General features: G+C 41.6%; 1 protein-coding gene and 1 pseudogene across 2 annotated transcripts; both read left to right on the forward strand.

Moving 5' to 3' along the window:
* The first annotated feature begins 105 nt into the window (after positions 1-105).
* On the forward strand, positions 106-25079 carry DCTN5 (dynactin subunit 5). The gene is made up of 6 exons (XM_043914530.1): positions 106-254; positions 998-1066; positions 12081-12199; positions 15180-15291; positions 20514-20616; positions 23714-25079. The coding sequence occupies exons 1-6, from the start codon at positions 207-209 to the stop codon at positions 23809-23811; spliced, it is 549 nt and encodes a 182-aa protein (XP_043770465.1). The 5' UTR covers positions 106-206; the 3' UTR covers positions 23812-25079.
* LOC122701521 lies at positions 10631-11352 on the forward strand (annotated as a pseudogene). Its single transcript, XR_006343090.1, has one exon. The product of XR_006343090.1 is annotated as a 60S ribosomal protein L15-like (transcript).
* Positions 25080-25433: the final 354 nt, after the last annotated feature.

A 25433-nucleotide genomic window follows, 5' to 3' on the forward strand; every position in this document is an offset into this window, starting at 1 on the left:
ACAGCCGCCGCTCGGCCTGCGCACGCGCAGCCGGAGACGGCAGAGCAATGGAGTGAGGCCGCCTAGCGGAGAACCGAACTATGGATGATAGCCCCGGCCGCGCAGAGCGGAAGTGGTGGAGCCGCCGGAAGTTGCCTGAGTTCAGTCAGAAAGACCGGCGGACAGACTTTGACAGGAGCCAGAGCCGCGCTTGGGAGTTGGTGGTCATGGAGTTGGGCGAGCTGCTCTACAACAAGTCGGAGTACATCGAAACGGTGCGCGTGGCCAGACATCTGCCCTCCCCTCTCCAAGCCTGCGTTCTCTGAGGCCTCCATCCTGTCTCTGCCCCACCCCTGGTCCTTTCGGCGTTTAGTCCGAGATTACCTAATGAGAGTTCATGTATAGTCTGGTTTTGTTATTTAGTCCTTGCATGGCCAGTTTAGGCTTTTTTAGTTACTTCTGATTTCCTCGTAGAGATAAAATGCCTTCCAGAAAGCAGGACAAGTCTCATTCATTCTGATAATGATTACAGCTCTGGGCTTCAGGCCTTGTAAAAAAAAAAAATTTTTTTTTTTTTGTTAAACTAATGTGTGGAGATTTATTACTATGTGCTGAAGACTGTTATTAGTTTTTTTTAATAGTCAATACATGATATATGTAAATTGCTCGAAACGGGTTTAGTGCTCAATCAGCATTACTCTTATTTTTTCATTGAATTCTCACAACTCTGTGATATTGGTAAAGTCACTATCCTGGTTTTAGGTCTGTAAAACTGAAGTATGGAAATGAGACTCAATTCATGTCTGCTGCTGCTAGCCTATGTATGTATCACATACAACTCCTGGATCTGATCCTTGAATCCCTAGTTTCCTGATTCATCCTTGCTTTTTTTACATTCTGGACTCATCCCATTGCAGACCTCACCCATCTCAAGTCCTGTTCTCTGCAATATGAGCTTTCTTGGTGGGAATTTGGAGCCTAGAATCCACTCATTTTGCTCACCTCTCTTTTCTTTCAGGCATCTGGGAACAAAGTTAGTCGCCAGTCTGTATTGTGTGGAAGTCAGAATATTGTTCTTAATGGCAAGGTAAGGGACAGAGTCAGCTCCAAGATGCATATTTCTGCTTTCTTTCCACTCATTATCAAATAAGCAAGGCAGATGAAATGTCACCATGTCTCCTGTTTGTTGATGTACATCCTAAAGTTCTGTTTTAAAAAGAATTCTCCAAATTAGATTTATTGGATACAAAAAAAGATTCAGTGAAGGGAGGCAGCAGAAAGCCTTCTTCCTGTTATTCCAGAAACAAAATACAATGGCACCCGGAACTGAAATTATTATATAGTATTGTAGTGTGTTCTACATTACAGGACACAAAACATAAATAGGCAACATGGTATTTTAGTGTAAAAACTGAAGTGATACTGATATAATTATCCATTTACTAATTAATGGTTCATTATTAACCAAAACTCTTAAAATTAATATGAGAGTTGGGAAGGATAACTGAAATATGAGACCCTTTTGAAAAAATGGAATGTGAAAGGCTTAGAACACTTAAGAATCAGAGAAAATATCAAGGTATATTTGAGCTTGACAAAAACTGAAATCCATAGTTTCTTCCTGCCATTAGGAACACTCAGTTTTCCTTGAAATATTAAATCTCTAACTTCTAGAAGTAAAATAATTTCACTGTAGTCAAAAGGTCACAGATATTTTCAGTAGAGACACAATTACTGTCTCTATTACCCCATCATACCATGAGATTTAATGGAAATATAGTTTGGTGGTTAACTATAATAATTATAGATATACTGTTTCTGCACCAAATTAGAAAATTGAATTAACTCCATCTGACTCATTAGCAAGTATGTAGAGTTTTAAGTATACAATTCATTGACATTAATTAGTCACAGTGTTGTGCAGTCATCACCACTATATCTATTTCCAGAATTTTTTCATCACCCAAACCAAAACTCTGTAAGGAACAGCTCCTATTCCCTTCTCCCAGGCCCTGGTAACCTCAGTCCACTTTGTCTCTATGAATGTGCCTATTCTAGATATGTCATTTAAGTGGAGTTATATAATACTTGTCATTCTTTGGGCTGGCTTATTGTACCTAGTACTATATTTTAAAGACGCATCCATGTTTTAGCATGTATAAGAATTTTATTCCTTTGATGACTGAATAGTATTCCATTGTGTCTGTGTACATTTTATCTATTCATCTGTTGATGAACGTTTGGATTGTTTCTACCATTCTGCTTTTGTGAGTAATGCTGCCATGAACATTGGCATGCAAAGATCTATTTGAGTTGCTGTTTCCAGTTATTTTGTATATACCTAGAGGTGAAGTGGCTGGGTCATATGGTAGTTCCATTTTTTAGCTTTCTGAAGAACTGTCAAGTTGCACCATTTTACATTCCCATGGCCATGCAAGAGAGTACCAATTTCTCCACATCCTCACAAACATGTTATTTTCTCTGTTTTTTTTTTTGGATGTGAGTATGAAAGGTATTCAATTGTGTTTTTTTAAATTGATTTTTTTATTGGAGTATCATTGATTTGCAATGTTGTATTAATTTATGCTGTACATCAAAGTGAATCAGCCATGCGTATACATATATCCATTCTCTTCTAGACTCCTTTCCTGTATAGGTTGTTACAGAGCACTGAATAGAGTTCCCTGTGCTATACAGTAGGCTCTTATTAGTTATCTTTGTATGCAGTAGTGTGATTTGCATATCCTTAATGTCTAATACGGAGAAGGCAATGGCACCCCACTCCAGTACTCTTGCCTGGAAAATCCCATGGATGGAGGCGCCTGATAGGCTGTGGTCCATGGGGTCGCTAAGAGTTGGACTGAGCGACTTCACTTTCACTTTTCACTTTCACACACTGGAGAAGGAAATGGCAACCCACTCCAGTGTTCTTGCCTGGAGAATCCTGGGGACAGGGGAGCCTGGTGGGCTGACGTCTGTGGGGTCACACAGAGTCGAACACGACTGAAGTGACTTAGCAGCAGCAGCAGCAATGTCTAATGATGTGCATCTTTCATCTGATTGGCCATTTGCACATCTGAGGGCAAAAGTCTATTCAGTCCTTTGACCATTTTAAAACTGTGTTGCCTTTTTGTTGTTGAGTTGTATTTCTTTATATATTCTTGATATTAAATCTTTGTCAGATTTATGATTGCAAATATTTTCTGCCTTTCTGTAGGTTGTCTTTACTTTTTTGATAATGTTCTTTGATGCACAAGAGTTTTTAATTTTGATGAAGTCCAGTTTATCTATTTTTTCTTTTGTTGCTTAAGTTTTTGATGTCATATATCTAAAAATCCTTACCAGACCCAGGATCATGAAGATTTACTCCTGTGGTTTCTTCTAAGAGTTTTATGATTTTAACACTTTTATTGAAATGTTCATCAATTCATTTTAGGCTAATTTGTTTGAATTAAACTTAATTAATATTTTTTGCATATGATATGAAGTTGGGATCCTATTTAATTAATTCTTAGGTATGTGGAAATTTACTTGTCCCAGCACCGTTTGTTGAAGAGATTGTTCTTTCCCATTGAATGGTCTAGTCATCCTTATAGGAAATCATCTGTACTTAATCATTACTGTAGCCTTGTAGAAGATTTTGTAATCAGGAAATATGAATCTTCCTTTCAAGATTGATTTGGTTATCTGGGATCTTCTATTTCTTTTTTGAAAGGTGTTTTATTTGGCAATACTTGGTGCATACAGGAGACTGATGTGCAATATATATGTTATGAAGCATAAAAAAAGTGCATCAACACCATGAACCCACCACCCAGCTGAATAACTGGAACATAATCAATGCATAATAACACAGTACAACCTGAAGTTTCTCTCTTATTTCTTCCCTCCTTCTAAGAGGATAGCGCTATTTTGAATTTTTTGTCTTATAAATTCTTTATTTTTCAAAAACTTTTTTTTACCATAAACATGCATGCATGCGTGCTAGGTCACTTTAGCTGTGTCCAACTCTTTGTGACACTATGGACTGTTTTAGTCAGTCATGTCCAACTCTTTGTGACGTTATGGACTGTAGCACACCTGGCTCCTCTGTCCTTGGGATTTTCCAGGCAAGAATACAGAGTGATCCCTCCACGGGATCTTCCTGACCCAGGGATCAAACCTGCATCTCTTATGTCTCCTGCATTGGCAGCTGGGTTCTTTACCACTAGCACCACCTGGGAAGCCCCACCATATTCATATGTACTTCTAAATAATATATTTTGTTCAGCTTTACTTGGTTTTCTGTGACTTACTATTATTACACTCAATTATTATAATGATGACAATAGGAGACATACATTACACTTACTAAGTAACATGTTCTCAACTCTTGTTTCTAAGATTCATTGTGATTTATGCATTTTCACTGTTGTGTACAATTCCATTTATCCCCTCTTCTATGGGTGGATAGTTATTTTGTTTCCAGCTTTTTGTTAGTATGAACAATCTGTTTTGTTTTGTTTTTTCCCAGCCCCTGTCCCTTTCAGAACTTTGACATTTCTGTTTTCCTAAGCCCTTATATCAGGAGTCACAGTGCCTGCAGGGAGAAACAGGGTTTATGTGAGTAAAGAGGACTGGTATAAACCAGAGAGAGTGGTGGGGCCTGGTGAATTGGAGAATACAGGAGCTAGCTCGGCTCAAGTGGATTGTTGTTGCCACATGGGAATGCAGACGTATACTTCCAGAGCGTCTAAATATCCCAAACTGGAAGTCTGGATTTTTTTAAAAATGTAAAATACCCTTCTATTTAAATAGCCTCTAACTTAAATGATAAAAATGACTGAAGGGCTAAACAAAATGGTTTCTAGGTGCAACCCTTAGACCTCCAACTTGCCACCTCTGCCTTGTCCTTGTTGAGTTCAGTGAGCTCTGCTTTAGCACTATTTTCCTCCCTCTAAGGTCTTTTAAGGCACTTCCTTTCGTGTTAACACCCTGTTGCTCCTATTTTTCATCTGACTTCTCTTTAGATCCATTCTTCTGCGATAGGAACCAGAATTTGAATTCCTCTTGCTAAATCTCTTTGACCATCTGTGATATCATTTCCTTCTTATGTTTTTTTGTGTTTGCTTCTTCAGTGCGAATGTAATTTAGGCTGACTGAGGGACTTATATGGATTTTATTTCCAAATTAAGATTGTTGTCTTTATTTACAACACAATGAAACAATAACAGCCATTACCAGATACTCAGAACTCTTGATATTCTCTTTTCTTCTAAAAGAAAAAGAAGTCATTTTCTCTGATTGTAGATGGACACACAAGCAGAAAACAATGACTGAAGTAAATTAAAAATCTTAGATGAAAGAATTATGTACTAGAAATAGACATCTCTCTAAGGTTGAAGATACAGCTTTTTTTTTTTTTTTTTAAAGAAGATAGCTTTTAAAACCAAGAGAGGAATTCCCTAGCAGACCAGTGGTGGTGGTGGTGGTAGTTCAGTCACCCCGTTGTGTTTGACTCTTTGCAACCCCCCATGGACTGTAGCACGCCAGGTCCCCCTGTCCCTCACCATCTCCTGAAGTTTGCCCAATTTCATGACCATTGCATCGGTGATGCAATCCAGTCATCTCATCCTCTGATACCCTCTTCTCCTGCCTTCAATCTTTCCCAGCATCAGGGACTTTTCCAGTGAGTCAGCTGTTCGCATCAGGTGGCCAAAATACTGAAGCTTTAGCTTCGGCATCAGTCCTTCCAATGAGTATTTAAGGTTGATTTCCCTTAAGATTGACTGGTTTGGTCTCCTTGCTATCCAGGGGACTCTCAGAAGTCTTCTTCAGCACCACAGTTCAAAGGCATCAATTCTTTGGTGCTCTGCCTTCTTTACAGTCCAGCTCTCACATCCATACGTGACCACTGCAAAAGACCATAGCCTTGACTATACGGACCTTTGCTGGCAGAGTAATGTCTCTGCTTTTCAACACACTGTCTAGGTTTGTCATAGCTTTCCTGCTGAGAAGCAATCGTCTTCTGATTCCAGTCACCATCCGCAGTGATTTTGGAGCCCAAGAAGAGGAAATCTGTCACTACTTCCACCTTTTCACCTTCTGTTTGTCAGGCAGTAATGGGACCAGATGCCATGATTTTAGTTGTTTTTTTTTTTTAATATTTAACTTTAAGCCAGCTCTTTCACTTTCCTCCTTCACCCTCATCAAGAGGCTCTTTAGTTCCTTTTCACTTTCTGCCGTTAGAGTGGTATCATCCACATGTCTGAGGTTGTTTTTTCTCTCAACAGTCTTATTTCCAGCTTGTTACTCATCCAACCCAGCATTTCTCATGATGTGTTCAGCGTATAGGTTAAAGTAACAGGGTGACAGCAGACAGCCCTGTCGTACTCATTTCTCAATCCTGAACCAATCCTTGTTCCTTATCGGGTTCTAACTGTTGCTCCTTGACCTGTGTAAAGATTTTCTCATGACATTTCTCATGTACAGATTTCTCATTTCTCTCTTACCTGTGTACAGGTAAGATGGTTTGGTATTCCCATGCTTTCCACAGTTTGTTATGATCCGCAGTTAAAAGCTTTAGCGTAGTTGATGAAACAGAGGTGGATGTTTTTCTGGAATTCCCTTGCTTTCTCTATGATCCAGTGAGTGTTGGCAATTTGATCTCTGGTTCCTTTGCCTTTTCTAAACCCAGTTTGAACATCTGGAAGTTCTTGGTTCACATGATGCTGAAACCTAGCAGGCACGATATTAAGTATGACCTTACTATTGTGGGAGATGAGTGCAATTGTCCAATAGTTAGAACATTCTTTAGTACTAGCCTTCTTGGGAAATGGGATGAGGATTGACCTTTTCCAGTCCTGTGGCCATTGCTGGGTCTTCCAGATTTGCTGACATATTGAGTGCAACACTTTGGTATCATCATCCTTTAGGGTTTTGAATAGCCCTACTGGAATTCCGTCACATCCACAGCTTTATTAACAGCAGTGCTTCCTAAGGCCCGCTTGACTTCACACTCTAGAATATCTGGCTCTGGGTGACTGAGCACACCATCGTAGTTATCAGGTTCATTAAGATCTTTTTTGTACAGTTCTTCCGTGTATTCTTTTCATCTGTTCTTGATCTCTTCAGCGTCTACTAGGTCTCTACCATTTCTGTCCTTTATTGTGCCTGTCTTTGGGCAAAATGTTCCCTTGATATTTCTGATTTTCCTGAGGAGATCGCTAGTCTTTCCCCTTCAGTTGTTTTCCTCTTATTTTTATGCACTGTTCATTGAAGAAGGCCTTCTTGTCTCTCCTTGTTGTTCTTTGGAACTCTGTGTTTAATTGGATGTACCTTTCCCTTTCTCCCTTGCTTTTCACTTCTTTCTTCAGCTATTTGTTAAGCCTCCTCAGACAACCTCTTTGCCTTCTTGCTTTTTTTTTTCTTTGGGATGGTTTTGTTTGCTGCCTCCTGTGCAATATTATGGACCTCTGTCCATAGTCCTTCAGGCACACTGTTTCCTAGATCTAATCCCTTGACTCTATTTGTCACCTCCACTGCATATTCATAGGGGATTTGATTTAAGTCATACCTGGCTGGCCTAGTGGTTTTCCCTGCTCTCTTTAGTTTAAGCCTGAATTTTGCTGTGAGAAACTGATGATCTGAGCCATAGACTAGGCTTTGTTTCCTCTTTGACCCCCCTCCTAGAGTAATGGAAATAAAAACAAAAATAAGCAAATGAGACCTAGTTAAAATTTAAGCCCTCATAATGTTGACTGTCTAGGTTTTAATACACTGTCTAGGTTTGTCATAGATTTTCTTCCAGGGAGCTAGTGTCTTTTAGTTTCACTATCCACAGTAATTTTGGAGCCCAAGCCACTTTTTCCCCTATCTATTTGCCATGAAGTGATGGGACCAGATGCTATGATCTTCTTTTTTTAAATGTTGAGTTTTAAGCCAGCTTTTGCACTCCTCTTTCACCTTCATCAAGAGGTGCTTTAGTTTCTCTTCGTTTTCTACCATTAAAGTGGTATCAACTGCATATCTGTACTCCCAGCAATCTTGATTCCAGCTTGTGAGTAGTCCAACCTGGCATTTTGCATGATGTACTCTGCATATAAGTTAAATAAGCAGGGTGACAGTATATAGCCTTTACGTACTCCTTTCCCACTTTGGAACCAGACCGTTGTTCCATGTCCGGATCCAACTATTGCTTCTTGACCTATATGCAGGTTTCTCAGGAGGCAGGTAAGGTGGTCTGGTATTCCCATCTCTTGAAGAATTTTCCAGAGTTTGTTGTGATCCACACAGTCAAAGGCTTTAGTGTACTCAATAAAGCAGAAGTAGGTGCTCTTTGGAATTCCCTTGCTTTTTCTATGAGCCACGAATGTTGAAAATTTGATCTCTGGTTCTTCTGTGTTTTCTAAATCCAGCTTGTACATCTGGAAGTTCTCGGTTTGCATGCTGCTGAAGCCTAACTTGAAGGATTTTGAGCCTAATCTTGCTGACGTGTGAAAATGAATGCAATTGTGTGGTAATTTGAACTTTCTTTGGGTTTGCCTTTCTTTGAGATTGGAATGAAACGGACCTTTTCCAGTCCTGTGGCCACTGCTGAGGTTTCCAAATTTACGAACATATTGAGTGTAGTACTTTAACAGCATCATCTTTTAGAATTTTAAATAGCTCAACTGGAATTCCATCACCTCCACTAGCTTTGTTGGTAGTTAATGCTTCCTAAGGCCCACTTGACTTCACACTCCAGGATGTTTGGCTCTAGGTGAGTGACCACACTATCATGATTATCCAGGTCACTAAGGCCTTTTTTGTACAATTCTTCTGTGTATTCTTGCCCCCTGTTCTTAATCTCTTCTGCTTTTGTTAGGTCTTTGCCATTTCTGTTGTTTATTGTGCCCATCTTTCCAGGAAACGTTCCATTGTTATCTCCAGTTTTCTTGAAGAGAGCTCTAGTCTTTCTCATTCTATTGTTTTCCTCTGTTTCTTTGCATTGTTCACTTAAGAAGGCTTTCTTATCTCTCCTTGCTATTTTCGAGAACTTTGCCTTCAGTTGGGTATATTTTTCCTTTTCTCCTCTGCCTTTTGCATCTCTTCTTTCTCAGCTATTTGTAAGACCTCCTCAGACAACCACTTTGCCTTCTTGCATTTCTTTTTCTTGGGGATGGTTTTGGTCACCACCTCCTGTACAGTGTTACAAACCTCCATCCATCCTCCCCTGCCGCACACCGACCCCTGCCGGCCCCACCGCCGATCCCTTCAACCCCCGGCCGGCCTGACGCCCCGCCGCCACCCCCTCGCCCCCACCCGAGGTCGCCCTGAGGAATTCCCGGCTGGGGGAGGGATCGAGGTGCTCGATGCCCCCCCAGATGGAGTGCCCCAGCCGGATCCAACTCCCTTCCTCCTGAATTTGACCCTCCAGGAGGGAAACCTTGACTCCAGGAGTTCTTCAGGCACTCTGTTTATCAGATCTAATCCTTTGAATCTATTCATCACCTTCACTGTATAATCATAAGGAATTTGATAAAGGTCATACCTGAATGGCCTGGTGGTTTTCCCTGTTTTCTTCAACCTGAGCCTGAATTTTGAGTAAGGAGCTGATGATCCGAGCCACAGTCAGCTCCAGGTCTTGTTTTTGCTGACTGTACAGAGCTTCTCCATCTTCGGCTGCAAAGAGTATATAATCAGTCTGACTTCGGTATTGACCATCATCTGGTGATGTCCATGTGTAGAGTCGTCTCTTGTATTGTTGGAAGAGGGTGTTTGCTATGAGCAGTGCATTCTCTTGGCAAAACTCTGTTAACCGTTGCCCTGCTTCATTTTGTATTACAAGGCCAAACTTGCCTGTTACTCCAGGTATCTCTTGGCTTCCTACTTTTGCATTCCAGTCCTCTATAATGAAAAGGACATCTTTTTTGGTGTTAGTTCTAGAAAATATTGTAGATCTTCATAGAACTGTTCAACTTCAGCTTCTTTGGCGTTAGTGATTGGGGCATAGACTTGGATTACTGTGATGCTGAATATACACACAATGAAAAGGCAAAAAGACATGACACCAGGAGATGAGCTCCCCAGATTGGTAGATGTCCAATATGCTACTAGAGAAGAGCAGTGGAACAGCTCTATAAAGAATGAAGGGGCTGGGCCAAAGTGGAAACAGCGCTAAGACGTGGATGGGTCTGGTGCTGAAAGTGAAGTCCAGTGCTGTAAAGAATAATTTTGCATAGGAACTTGAAATGTTAGGTCCATGAATCAAGGTAAATTGGTCAAGCGGGAGATGGCAAGAGTGAACACTGACATTTTAGGAATCACTGAACTAAAATGAATAGGAATTGGCAAATTTAATTCAGATGACCATTATATCTACTATTAGGGGCAAGAATTCCTTAGAAGAAATGGATTACCCCCTCACAGTCAACAAAAGAGTCTGAAATGCAGTACTCGGAGGCAGTCTCAGTAACAACAGAATGATCTCTATTCTTGTCTCCAAGCAAACCACTCATTATTAGAGAACTGCAAATCAAAACAACGTTGAAGTATCACCTCACACCAGTCAGAATGGCCATCATCCAAAAATCTACAAACAATAAATGTTGGAAAGGATGTGGGAGAAAGGACTCCCTCTTTGGTGGGAAAATAAAATGATACAGCCACTATGGAGAACAACATGGAGGTTCCTTTAAAAGTTAGGAATAGCCTTTCCGTCAGGCGGCAGCCATCAGGGTGAGCCGACATGGGCGCCTACAAGTACATCCAGGAGCTGTGGAGGAAGAAGCAGTCAGACGTGATGCGCTTCCTGCTGCGGGTGCGCTGCTGGCAGTACCGCCAGCTCTCGGCGCTGCACCGCGCCCCTCGCCCCACCAGGCCCGACAAGGCGCGCAGGCTGGGCTACAAGGCCAAGCAAGGCTATGTCATATACCGGATCCGTGTGCGCCGCGGGGGCCGCAAACACCCCGTTCCTAAGGGTGCCACCTACGGCAAGCCTGTCCACCATGGTGTCAACCAGCTCAAGTTTGCTTGAAGCCTGCAGTCGGTTGCGGAGGAGCGCGCTGGCCGCCACTGTGGGGCCCTGAGGGTCCTGAATTCCTACTGGGTTGGTGAAGATTCTACATACAAATTCTTTGAGGTTATCCTCATTGATCCATTCCATAAAGCTATCAGAAGAAACCCTGACACCCAGTGGATCACCAAACCAGTCCACAAGCACAGGGAGATGCGGGGCTGACGTCTGCAGGCAGAAAGAGCCGCGGCCTGGGCAAGGGCCACAAGTTCCACCACACTATCGGTGGCTCTCGTCGTGCAGCTTGGAGAAGGCGCAATACTCTCCAGCTCCACCGCTGCCGCTAATATACGTAATGTTTGTAAAGTTCTTAATCTAATAAACAATTTAGGACGTTCTTGTCTGCTTAAAAAAAAAAAAAAAAGTTAGGAATAAAACTGTCATATGACCCAGCAATCCCACTTGGGCGTGTACCTTGAGAAAACCGTAATTCAAAAAGACACATGTATCCCAGTTTTCATTGTAGCACTGTTTACAATAGCCAGGACATGGAAGCAACCTAGATGTCCATCAACAGATGAATGGATAAAGAATTTGTGGTATATATATTTATACAATGGAATATTATTCAGCTATAAAAAGGAGCAAAATTGAGTCAGTTGTAGTGAGGTGGATGGACCTAGATTCTGTCATACAGAGTGAAGTAAGTCAGAAAGAGAAAAACAAATAGCATATATTAATGCATATATATGGACTTTAGAAAAATGGTACTGACGAGCCTATTTGCAGGGTAGGAATAGAGATGCAGATGTAGAGAACAGACTTGTAGACATGGGGGAAGGAGAGGGTGAGATGAATTGGGAAAGTAGCATTGACATATGTGCACTACTATCTGTAAAACAGATAGCTAGTGGGAAACTGCTCTATAACAGGGAGCTCAGCTCGGCGCTCTGTGATGGCCTGGAGAAGTACGATTGTGAGGGTGGCAGGGAGGCTCAAGAGGGAAGGAATATATGTATACTCACGGCTGATTCACGTTGTTGTACAGTAGAAACCGACACTTTATGTTAAAGTGATTATCCTCCAATTAAAATAAATTTTTAAAATGTGCTGCTTTGTTTTATAGACAATTGTGATGAATGACTGTATTATCCGAGGTGATCTGGCAAATGTAAGAGTTGGACGTCATTGTGTTGTGAAAAGTCGGAGTGTCATAAGGCCACCGTTCAAGAAATTCAGCAAAGGGTATGTAGGTTGATCATTTGTTTCAGTCTTGGGCGAGACGCTGCTCCTGGTGGTGAAATCCATGTGTTGAGTCATGGGAGAAGGAGCAGGTCTATACTTCTGTTTGGAACTTAGTGAGAACACATCATAATGAGCACAGTCGGTGGTGGCTGTCAGTCTAGTTGGCGGTTAGTTGCCAGAGACAATCCACTTAAGCTGGCCAAAGCAGCGGCGGGGGGGCAGGGCTTCTGATTAAACGGATACAGGCATATTTGATGGAATTTCAGGGTAGAAAAAGGGGGCCAGGTTTCACAAGGGACTGGAACCTGGAGCTGGACAGCTCGCCAAAATCAAGACCACTCTTCTGTCCGTCTGCTACTCTGCCACTGAGACAGTTTCTTATCTGTCCTTCTCTCTGTACTTCTTCCCTCTTTTTTTCTTCCTGCTGTATCTCCCCACTTTCCACTTCCCACTGAGCCAACTTTGCTCCCTCAGCCTTTTAATTACATCACTTCTTCATTTAGGCTTCCAGCGGAAGATTTTAAATCGGAGATTTTAAATTGTCCTATTAACAAAATCTTGGTTAGAGTAAATCTGATTGGCTTAGTTTCAGTTAGGTGCCCACCCCTAGTCTACAAACAGCTTTGACCCAGAGGGTATGGTCAAGTCAGGCTGACTGATCTCTCAGTGGGAATAAGGATTGTCAAAGAAAAGTTGTGGACAGGGCAGGAAGACTGCCCACTATGCTTGATATGGTAGTGTTCCCTTTGCCTCCCTCTCTGTTTGCCCTCCTTGCTCCTACACATGGCACCATCTGCTTCCCATCCAATAATTCAACAATCATTTATTGAGTGTTTTCTTTATGGCAGTCACTAGGTTATAATCTGGGCATATAAAATATGGATAAAATGCGGTCTCAAAACCTAGTGTTAGAAATAAAATAAACAAGTGAATGTAACAAAAAAGGGAGATTCACAGATGTATAGAAAAATCTAGTGGTTTACCAGTGGGAGGTTGAAGGGTGAGATAGGGGGTGGGGATTAAGTCCAGACTACTGCATATAAAATAAATAAGCAACAAGGATATATTATACAGCACAGGGAATATAGCTAATATTTTATAAACCTCTAAAATTGTGAGCTACTATGTTGTATGCCTGAAACTTATATAAAATTAGCTATACTTCAGTTAAAACAACAGCAATCACCGCCACGTTGTGGTAAAAATGATTGAATAAACAGCTACTGTAGAATAGAATGCTGCAACAGGATAGCCACTATGTACGGGGGTACTGCTGACCCTGGGGTGTGAACATGGTTAGGGAGGAAGAAGAGGGCAGTTAATTCAGACAATAATACTTGGATGTATATCATGCAGGAATTGTCTGCATTTCTTGTAGTGATGCTAGACTCCAGGATTTCATTACATACAAGAATTGGAGCAGGGAGTCATTGTATATCATATTAAATTCGAATGAAAACATTTGCTCATTAGTTCAGAAGGTGCTCATTCTTCAGAAGGGGAGCCAGAAAGCCTTTTCATGATTTCATACAGTAACTGATGCTCTGCTAGAATTGTTGACTCCGCCTCCTGATAAAGGCATTATTGGGCTGGATATGGTCCAGGAAGAAGACTGAAAATGAACAGTCTTTTCAGTGAATGGAGGGATGTATAAATAAGAATAGTCCACATGTGGCAGTCTGGATGGGAGGGGAGTTTAAGGGAAGAATGGATATATGTATGTGTATGGCGGAGTCCCTTTGTTGTCCACCTGAAACTACCACAAAACTGTGAATTGGCTATATTCCAATATAAAAAGCTAAAAAGTAGTCCTCATGAGAAATACAGAAATGTGAAAGTGTAAATAACAACACATGCATAGAAGGTGAATGTTGATTTCCTCCCCTGTATGTCTCAATACCAGAACCAGATAAGAGTAAAGAGTTTTGAATTTTCAGTTTAAAATTGAAGAGTTGACAGCCTACTATAGACTATGATGAAATTAAGGAATCCATTGTTACCCAAGGGGTCTAGACTAAAAATGCAAATAAATTAAGGAAGATTTAAATAAGTTATACGTGTGTGGAAGACAGGTATCATCTCTGATAAAATATTCCTGACAAAATAGAACACAGGACTGGAAAGAGCCAGTGAGTATCCAGCTGATTTGTGCTAGTTTTAGTCCACATATTTTACATCCCAGGTACTGAAATTTCTTGGAAGTATGATCACAGACCACTGTCAGTTACATTTGAGGAGTCTTGGAGAATGGGAATGATGTCACAAGTCTAGAGAAACCCTACTAACTCCTTAAGTCTTGGCTTAAATGTCACTTTCAATTAAGCTTTTACCAAACCTCCAGTCTGAATAAAGTCTCTTTGTCATGCCCTCATGATGTGTTATTTTTCCTCTGTAGTGCTTATCACAGTTATAACTAATTACTTATTTAATCATTTATTTAATCTCTCTTTTCCTGATTGTAATCTCTTCATGGACAGGATCGTGTCCCTTTTGCTCGTCATTGTATTCCCCAGTTCCTAGCATAGAGTCAGGCATATAGTAGACACCCAGTAAAACCAGACAATGTATAAATTTTCAGCATGTTGGGAATTATATCCATGAACCTTACATCAGACCCCTGAAGCATTATAGAGCAGATTAATGAAAATGTGATCTGTGGGCATTTTCAGAGGAGGCTGGAATGAGCAAAATGTTCATTTGTTTTTATTTGATGCTAGCTTTTCTAACTTTGAAGGTCTTGCCCTTGCTCTTTTGCTATTTCCTTGCACATTTCTGTAGTCTAATATTTCTGATTTCGGCTTAGTAGTCACATGCATCTTCTTCAGTGTTACAGAATTCCTCAAATGTGAGGATTCTTTCCTTGCTAGGAGCAGTCGTATTAAGACAAGATGGAGTTGCAGTTATGATCTTTAGTTCTGTAAACCTTGACCAGAAGTACATCACCTTGACTGTTCTTTGTTCTCTTCTTTTTCTTCTACAGCGTTGCGTTTTTTCCTTTACATATTGGGGACCACGTCTTTATTGAGGAAGATTGTGTGGTCAACGCAGCTCAGATTGGCTCTTACGTTCACGTTGGCAAGAATTGTGTGATTGTGAGTATGCTGACTTGGCTGGCTGAGCAGCCTCACTCCCCTTTGAGCTCTTGTCCCTCTCATCAGTGGGCCTTTGCTTCTGTCATCAAGCAGGGTAGAAGTTTTTTCTGGTCTACTAGTTTACCAGAATTGTTATTAAATTTGGAATTCTTCCTAGGCATTAGTAATCATGGCTAACCTTTATGGAATCTTTTCTATATGATGTTAAACTCTTTCCTTTGATTATTTCATTTAATCCTCACAGCCATCCAACAATGATAGACTGTAATTATCCCTATTTTCAGGTGAGGAGACTGAAGACCTTTGATATTAGGGGATTTCACAAGGCTAGTGAATGCTAGAGTTTGAAATTGAACCCTAGTGGTATGAATAGGCATGCCACCTCACCTTAAGAATCTTACAGTCTAGTGGGATGAGGAGATCTTGAAGGGTGAAGCAAAATTGGCTCATAGACAAGAGGAAAGAGAGTGTTTCAGGGGAGAGATTGGTATGTGTAAGGGTCACACTCACCAAAGGACATGACATTAAAGGAGCTGCACACAGTTCAAGATGCCGGACCTGCCAGGTGCTCTTGGGCCCCTCACTCAGCAGAACCTGTAGGACACAGGTCCACAGGCGCCACGGCATTAGTTTGTTAATGCCAAACATTAACCCAGCCAAAGCTTCCCAAGGCTGAATTTCTTGATATTTCTTAGATGAAGAGGTTGATTTCAGTTAGTGAGTGAGAATGATCAGAGCCAAACTCCCTAAATTTTCAGGGAAAATATTTCCTACATTTTATATTTGTCCCTCAGATTCTGGGAAAAGCCAAGACCCCTTTCTTGTTTTTAAATGGCTGCTCCTGTTAACACAGAGTCAGCTCTCTGCTCTGGATAAGACTCAGACCCTAAGGTATCAGAAAATCTGCAGAAACCGTGCAGTCACTTTCCAGGAGCCGTGAGGCTACAGCAAAGATGGACAGTGCGGAGAACCACATTGCTAAGAAAAACATTCCAATCTGACTTGTTACTCGGAATTAAGGGGAGCAGTTGTTTTGCCAAATATTCTCTGGAGGAGTTCCTTAATATGTATTAGAGACAGAATGTCTTTGTTTCAGCCTGCTGTTGAGCAGAGGGAGAAGATGGTGAAATCCATCCTCTTTTCTCACTAACTGCTTGATTAGAGCAGGCTTTCCAAGCCACAGATGAATTTTTCTGATATTTCTCTCAGTAATGTGAAGACATCAGCATAGTAGCCTAGTCCTTTAGGTCCAGAGCCAGATGTCTGAATGGTTAATAACCAAATGCTATTCCCAATGCTTAGGAAGTTCTAGTCCTATTGATCAGCGGTCTGCTTTTTGTATTACTTTTCAGTGCGTCAACTCCTGGTATTGTCATTGTTTGGTACTGGCTGCACTTATTTGCTGAGCCTTTACAAATTCTAAGGAGAAAGATGCTTTGAGAATCTCAAAGCTAGTAGGAACTCTTTTAGAGTCGAGCTGTCCCCGTGACACATGGATCCTTCCTTTAGCATCTCATGTAGTACTGTAACTTCTGCTTGGATATAGGAAGGTATGAGTGTTAATCAGAATTGCCCAGAAGTCTTCAGGAAAAGCCTAACAGGCATTACGAACCAACTGTTATCATGCCTTGAGGTTTACATTTATCTTTAGTCTTAATAGCATCCCGGCAGGCTTGGTTTTACATGCTATTTCACAGGATGGAAGAAATTTGCTAAATAACTTAGATAAAGAGATATGGGACTTTCCTGGTAGTCCAGTGGTTAAGACTCCACGCTCCCAATGCAGGGTGCATGAATTTGATCCCTGGTCGGAAAACTAAGATCCCACATGCCATGCGGTGCAACCACAAAAAAAAAAAGAAAAAAAGGAAGAAAAAAGAAAACAGCAAAAAAAAAGGAGATAAGGGTAGCTGTAATACCAGCAACATGTAGTTTTTAACTCCTTCTTAAAAAGTTCTCCAGGAAGGAATAAAGAAGCAGTTATAGCTCTTTACCTCCTCAGCTATTGCCAACTCATTCATGCCTAAGAAGTACCTGCATTTATTATTTTCCTGCTATGGAATTGATGGATTTACCCAGATTTCTCTGAAACTCAGATGAGCACATTTCTCTGAGTGGGCAGAATGGCTAACTAGACAAGCAGGTGCCCTCGGGCTGTTTGGTAACGGGGGTACACAGTGGGAAAGCTCATTTCCACTGCTCTTCTTTTCCAGGGCCCTTTGTCTGTGGATCCCTGTCTGTGAGTGTATCCTGCCATAAGCAGCACCTTGTTTCCTTTTGCTCAGTGCCCCATGTGCTTGGTCTGAGTTTTTAGGAGCCTCTGCATCTTAGGGAATCTTTGAGTTAATTTGGGAGTCATCAGGGGAGCTGGCCATCTGCTCCGTTTTTGATATTGCCAATAACAGGTGATTCATGGAAGAGAGTTTTCCAAGGAGAAGTGAAGATATGCAGTCATAACTTGCTTCTGACCTAAAGATGTTGCCCAACTTGGCTATTATCCACCCAGCTGGAGACAATTTAGTTAGCCCCTGAAGAAATTCAGACCTTAGAGGTATAAGCTTTTTAAAAAATTCATTTGGCAATCTACCCAGGAGCTCTTGGACGTACATACAATTTAGGTATTTAATATTGGGGGAAAATTTGAACACAACGAAATCAAAGTATGTTTCCTATTCTTTGGTAAAGTCTGAGATCTAGATGGGTTAGCATTATCTTGGTATTTGTTATGTGTTCCACATCCTCAGCCCAATATGTTTTATCTGATACTCTGACCAGAATACAAGTGAACTATAGGCTTGGATGATGTAAATGCAACTGGTAAAGACCAAGACTTTCATTTACTCAGCAAGTCGTCTGAGACACATTGTTGTTCAGTTGCCAAGTTGTGTCTGACTCTTCCCAACACTGTGGACTGCCGTACACCAGGCTTCCCTGTCCCTCACCATCTGAGTTTGCCTAAGTTCATATCCACTGAATCGGTGATGCCATACAACAATCTCATATTCTGTCACCCTCTTCTCTTTCTGCCTTCAATCTTACCCAGCATCAGGGTTTTTTCCAATGAGTCAGCTGTTCACATCAGGTGGCTGAAATATTGGAACTTCAGCTTCAGCACCAGTCCTTCCAATGAATATTCAGGATTGATTTCCTTTAAGATTGACTGGTTTGATCTCCTTGCTTTCCAAGGGACTCTCAAGAGTCTTCTCTAGCACCACAGTTCGAAAGCATCAATTCTTTGGCGCTCTGCCTTTATTGTCCAGCTCTCACATCTGTACATGCCTGCTGTAAAGACCATAGCCTTGACTATATGGACCTTTGTCAGCAAAGTGATGTCTTTGCTTTTTAAACACACTGTCTAGGTTTGTTATAGCTTTGCTGCCAAGAAGCAGTCTTTTTCTAATTTCATGGCTGCAGTCACCAACCGTATGATTTTAGAGCCCAAGAAGAGGAAATCTGTCACTGCTTCCATCTTTTCCCCTTCTGTTTGCCATGAAGTATCGGGACCAGATGCCATGATCTTAGTTTTTTATTTTTGGGTTTTAGGCTAGGTTTTTCACTCTCCTCCTTCACCCTCATCAAGAGGCTCTTTAGTTCCTCTTCGCTTTCTGCCATTAGAATGGTATCATCTGCATATCTGTGGTTTTTCTTGCGAAGGAAGATGCCAGGCGGAAGGCATCTGAGATATAGCTTTAACCATATACAGAAGCGTCTCCTTTTCCTTAAGTCATGAAACACATGACTCTCCCAAACCTTATTTCTTGCCCCCAAAATGCTGTGGGTGTTGGCAGAATTGAATGACTACCTAATAACTACCATTTACCCGTGGCAGAATAAGTGGACTGTTAACTTCATATCCAGAAGAATTTCCCAAGACTTGTCCAGTTGGAGTTTACAGAAGAACAAACAGAGGCTTCCCTGGTGGTGCGGTGGTAAAGAATCCACCTGCCAATGCAGGAGGCACGGATTCGATCCCTGGTCTGGGAAGATCCCACATGCTGCAGGGCAGCTAAACCCACGGGTCACAACTACTGAACCTGTGCTCTAGAGTCATGAGCTGCAACTATTGAAGCCCATGTACCTAGAGCCCTTGCTCCACAACACAAGAGAACCCACTGCAATAAGAAGCCCATGCACCACAACTAGAGAAAGCCCACACACAGCAACAAAGACCCAGTGCAGAAAAAAATAAATGAGTAAATAAATAAATCTTAAAAAAAAGAAGAGGATAATAATAATAAACCTTTAAAAAAAAGAAAAAAAAACAGACCTTAAACTAATAGGTGCAAAACAAACGTACTGGCTAATATGAACCAGGGTCACAGAAGTAGATCCTAATTTCATACACAAATGGCTCCAACTGACATCTCAGTTGATGTCATGTGAATTAATCTCCTTCCTGTTTTTGTTTTCCTCTGGAAGCCTCTCAGACAGGTCCTTTCGTGATGGAAACCAGTGGCTGGTCCAAGATTCTGTCCTATCCTCTAGAATCCTTACTGGAAAGAGCTTCTTTTCCCAGTAGTCCCAGCAGAAACCCTGACGTTGAGATTCATCATGGTTCATACACTGATTCCCTAAACCAATGGCTGTGGCCAGGCCTGAGGTTTAGAGTTTGGATGAGAGATGAACCATATGAACTGAGATAGGGATGGGGTGGTATCCAACGAAAATATAAATTCTGTTACAAGAAGAAAGGGAAATGGATGTCAGACAAGCACAACAGATATCCACTAAGTAAAAGCAAAGAAAATTAAACAATTCTTGAAGATCAGATTTCATATAGTGTGAAATGCCTAAGATAGCCTGAACTGTCCCTAGTGTACAACTCCCACTTCAAATTTAAACACACACACACACACACACGTTTCTACCTCATGCTTGTCAGGTACCACCTGCAGTAGGGAATTGTGGCCAACCTTTTTGTCCCTGACCATGATGATTATAGGCTTCCCTGGTGGCTCAGACAGTAAAAAAATCTGCCTGCAATGCAGAAGACCTGGGTTCTATCCCCTGGTTGGAAAGATCCCCTGGAGAAGGGAACGGCAACCTACTCCAGTATTCTTTCCTGGAGAGGTCCATGGATAGAGGAACCTGACGGGCTACAGTCCATGGGGTTGCAAAGAGTCAGACGTGACTTGGAAACTAAACAACAATAACATAGCAGACAAGACAACTTTTACTCCCATTTCCTGGTCTGTTTCCTATTAACAAGATTTTAATTCCAGGGACGCCGGTGTGTGTTGAAAGACTGTTGCAAAATTCTCGACAACACAGTATTACCCCCAGAAACTGTGGTCCCACCGTTCACCATCTTCTCAGGCTGCCCAGGTAACCCATGGGTGTTAATTATTAAAACTCAAGTTTATTTTCTTTCACAAAAGTCATGCATGCATTTTCTGTCTCTTACCAGTATGTTAGTCTAGCTAACTGAAATAGTCTCCTGATACAGAGTACCTAGGAATGCTATTCAAAATATAACTTGTATCTTTTTACATGCATAATTGGATTCATAAGGAAATTACTAAGGATCAGAAGCAAAGTGGAAACTAAATCCAGACTTTCAAGGATGCTTCGGTGATGCCATCTCTATAGTAGTATGGTTTAGGCTTTGATGCTCATTTGGGATGAGAGATAAAGCCTCAGATCCACACAGGGCAACGAGATCCTCTTGAAGGGCTTTCCCTCAGTTAAAAAGTTGATGGAGGTTGAATCTGCCCCCAGCACTGGAAACATACAAAGAAGAGTGTCTCTCTTGGCCTGGGCTCTGGGTGGAAAAAGAAAGTCTCTCCAGATTATGGCCTTATCCTCACAGTGGTTGGGGGTTTGAACTTGTACTTCCTGCCTGCTCAGAAATGCCCTAACTGAAAAATTACCATAAAACATGGCCAAAGACCAGTGAGAGCTCTGGGATACCCGAGAAAAGCAAATATATTATCATTTGACCTTGGCCGAGGGAATACCCACAGGCAAAGTCCTTATGAGCCCAAGAGATGCAGATTACAAATGTGGGGAGACAGAAGCAATCCATGCTCATTGTAGAAAGCTTGGAAAACACCAAAAAGCAAAAGGAAAAGGAAAACCTCACATTCCCCCACCCCCACCTCAAGACAGTCTCTTTTCTTCTACCTGTTGTTTTACCCGGTGGAAACATCATAGAACATACAGAGGTACATGACAGATTCACAGATGGAAGATGATAATGAAGGGAGAGATTTGACAGTATATGGTATCTAACCACTGGGTGGTTTAATTGTTTTTCCAATATAAAAAAAAAATCTCATTACTCAGATCATTGAATATGAATTTCAAAGAGATACAAAAACCATCCACTAAGATTCTTTGGGGAGGAAATGAGCCATTCTGCACTTTGATGCATCTCTGCATTTGCAGAGAAGGAAGAGACTCATTTAGTAATTCTCCCATACTAAGTTCCCACTGTGAGACAGTTTAACAGTTCTTAGCAAGCGCTAGATCAGAACAGCCTTAATTGTTTTGAGTGGTTGTGAGACAGGCGTCTGATCTGAGGTGAGAAGTATGTTGTTGGAGAAATAGTTTAATCTCTTTTAACTTATTCAAGGCCCTTAGAACCAACTTATGATCTTTGAGCACTGATGGCAGATTGCAGGGAAGCACTTCTAGGTGTTTGAAATCCCAGTAAATTCTGTGTGTGGATCTTAGAGATCTTAGAGATCATTGTGTAGGTGCGGAAACTGAGGCCTGGAGAAGTTGAATTGTCCAGGGTGTCAGTGCTGGTTAGGGGGGATGCTTTAACAAACACTTAAGACTCCTTATTTATTTATTTATTTTTATCTGGCTATTCAGTTTATGTAATCTCAGTTCCCCAACCAGGCACTGAACCTGGGCCAGGGCAGTGAAAGCAGCAAATCCATTAGACCACCACGGAGCTCCCAAGACTCTTTATTTAGAGTCATGTACTTTTTGCACTAGCAGGGTACTTCTCATGTTTATTTGTGTAGTTTCACGAACAAATGCTAACCATCTAGATACTACTGTTGACAACCACCCTCTTTAATCAAGAGGCGTGGGGTGGCAGGAAAACTAGCATATTTTTGGAAGGCTCCCAGAATGAAAGGCAAGGCATCCAGAAAGATTCTGAGTTAGGAACCAAAAACTCAGATGCCCACAGGAGCCAGACAAAATATGTAAATGGTTGAAGTAATCACCTATCATAGATGTTTAAGAATACAGGCATGATATTATGTGAACTTCTGTTGTTTCATGAGGAGCTAAAAATCTGAATTTTTATGTGATATTTCTGAATTTTTAATTGTTGAGTACAAGTTTTTTTTAGTAGATTAAATACTGTACAGATTCAATATATATTTGTAAAAGGTGCCTAGGAGAGTTGTGTTATTTTTTTAAGACCATTTTTTCATTCCTGTTTTCTCTCTGTGTGTATACAAGAGTATATGTGTTTTTGTGTGTCTATGTATGTGTATGTATTTGTGTATATAATATGAAACTGATTTTATATATGTAAATAGAATCACACTCTATTCTGTTAGGAAACTTGCTTCCTTAGTATATCTTGGGCATCTTTTCTTATCAGTATGGAGCAATTTACCTCATTCCTTTTAATGGCTACAGGGTTTGCATTGCATAAATATCCCATGGTATAACTAATCATCCTCTAGTATAGTGGATCAAAAAAAGTTATAATTGGTTTTTCATAATTACAGACTTTGCTGCATTAATGTTTTTGTATCTATATTGTGCAATTGGGCAAGATTATCTGTGGAATAAATTCTTAAAAGTTGGATTATCAGGTCACAGGGTGTGAACTTTTAAGTTACGCTAGTTATTCCTACATTGCTCTTCAAACATCTGTGTGAGTTTATACTAATACTATGCTGTGTGAGTGCCTCTTTCCTGGCAATTCTTCATAAGTTTCCCCCATCTTTTGTCTATTTGGGCATTTCTGTTCTACTCCCATCTATGATTCAAGTATCTGTAGCTGCTCAGGCCTTGGATTCAGTTTCATTGTATGAATAGCAGGGCGGTTTCTCCCCTGAAGAGCGCTCACCTTGGCTTGCTCTACAGGCATCACCCAGAATCCAGGGTACAGATGAATCCTTGCCTGGAACAGCCTCCGAGGTAGTCAGAATTGCCTTAACTCTTCAGGAATGTACTAACTTCTTTTACTTGGAATATATTTCTGCATTTTGAGAACAGTATTACTCTCCCCCCACTCCCCTGCCCCCCCCCCCCCCCCCCACACACACACAGATTCATAGTATCTTGAATATATGGTCAGGAAATATTCTGTTAGCACCAAAGATGGAAAACCTAGTATTTAGACATTTGCAGCTAAAGAAAGAAGGCTTCTAGAGGTTTCAGCAGAAGTCAGAGCTACCTGTGGGCCTCCTCTGGCTCCTTTTGGTTGACCAGGTCTTTCTTTCCCCAGGACTCTTCTCAGGGGAGCTCCCAGAATGTACCCAGGAGCTGATGATTGACGTCACCAAGAGCTACTACCAGAAGTTTTTGCCCTTGACACAGGTCTAATGTCTGCCTTGTGTCTCGAATTCGCTTGAGCTCTAAGATGAACTTGGGGACAAAGTGCGCCAGACAGCATCTACAAAGAGCTCTTGTGTCTTTGACACCTCCCACCCTCTTTTTTGTTTTTTTTTTTTTGTTTTGTTCTTTAGAATTTCTCAATCCTCCCAGGCTCTAAGCTCTTAGGGCTTTAATAACAGAATGACTGGAGGGTTGTCTCCAAATGCTGTGCTTAAACTGTATCTATTCACTGTCACTCTGTACCATGATGTGGGGAGCACAGTCTCATCTGTTCCCAGCACTCCTACCCCTTGGCCCTGCAGACAGCCAGATGGAGCAGGGCACCCCGCCCCAGCAGGGAAGTTGTGCGTGGCCCGTGGCCATGAGCTGCCGCAATGAGCGCCACTCGCAGGGGTCACTGTTGGTGTCCCTGCTGCTCATGCAGTTAGCCAGTTGCCACAGCTGCTTGTCATCTGCAAAAAAACTGTTTGCCAATTTTCAGAGCCCAGATTCCTCTAGGCTACTAAAACCTGAAGAGAGGGTGGTTAGTATTTCTCTTCTTTCCAAAATAACCTGATCATCTTAATTCAGGGTGAATAATTAAAGACTCATTGGCATTCTATTCTAGGGCATTGGCTTTTACTAAAAGCTTAGTGAAAGCATCCAGAAAGCATCCCTTAGCATCCAGATTTTATTTTTGCAAAGAACCAGGTTTAAGTCTCCCATGTGGATGGACTAGACTGGCAGCCACTCCTTGTCTCATGGTGTTTAGGGGCAGCAGTGTATGCCTTATTTCACTGGACATGTAGCGTTTGTGACTCTTGCTCCCTGGCCTGGAACCATTCAAACAACACTACATTTGCCATAAACCTCACAGTTCAGACCAAAATATCTATGCTTGGGCCCAATCTCATGTGTACATGGGGGCCTCTTAAAATCCTTCTGGGGGCATGGAGCCCTGAGGAGTAGACAGAGTTGCCACTGCTGTCCTTATCTTCTGGGCAATAGCACAACCCTTCCTGTTCTGCTCTGGTAGGAAGACTTAGAAGTGAAGGCCTGAAAAGGTTGGCCTTGCTTGATGCTCTAGTGCTGCTGTGAATGGGGTAGGGCAGTTCAGCCTCAGAGGTTAGAATCCAGCAGCAACTGTCTTGACTTAACATCTGTTTGGGGTTTGCAAAAAGAACTGTATGTAGTCATCTTTGCTAGTTCAATGTAAAACTGCTTTCTGGTTTATTATTTTTTATGTTTGTACATTAAAGGCGTGACACATGAAACAAGTCATTTGAAGATGATCACTGTCCACCTCCAGCAATGGCGACCTGTCTTCCTTGGGCACCTCACTGTGTTCCCAGTGTCCTCCTACAGGCTTTATAGTCACTTGCCTGCTTAGAGCTCACACCAGCCCTATAAGCTGGACATTATCGCCACTTTACTGGTGAGGATAAAAACTCAAACATGTTAGATAACTTGGTGTATTGGGCATGGTGAAGGAGTCACACTCGAGTGTTTGGCTCCGCAGCCCATGCTCTTCAGCTCTGCCCCGGTGAGATGGGACAGTCCAGTGCATCCTGTCTCATGCCAGCAGTCTCTGATGGTTGCAGCTGTTTGGGGAGCTGTATACCCCAGCTTCC

The sequence above is a fragment of the Cervus elaphus genome, chromosome 10 (assembly GCF_910594005.1).
Source record: "Cervus elaphus chromosome 10, mCerEla1.1, whole genome shotgun sequence".
Classification (NCBI taxonomy): Eukaryota; Metazoa; Chordata; class Mammalia; order Artiodactyla; family Cervidae; genus Cervus; species Cervus elaphus.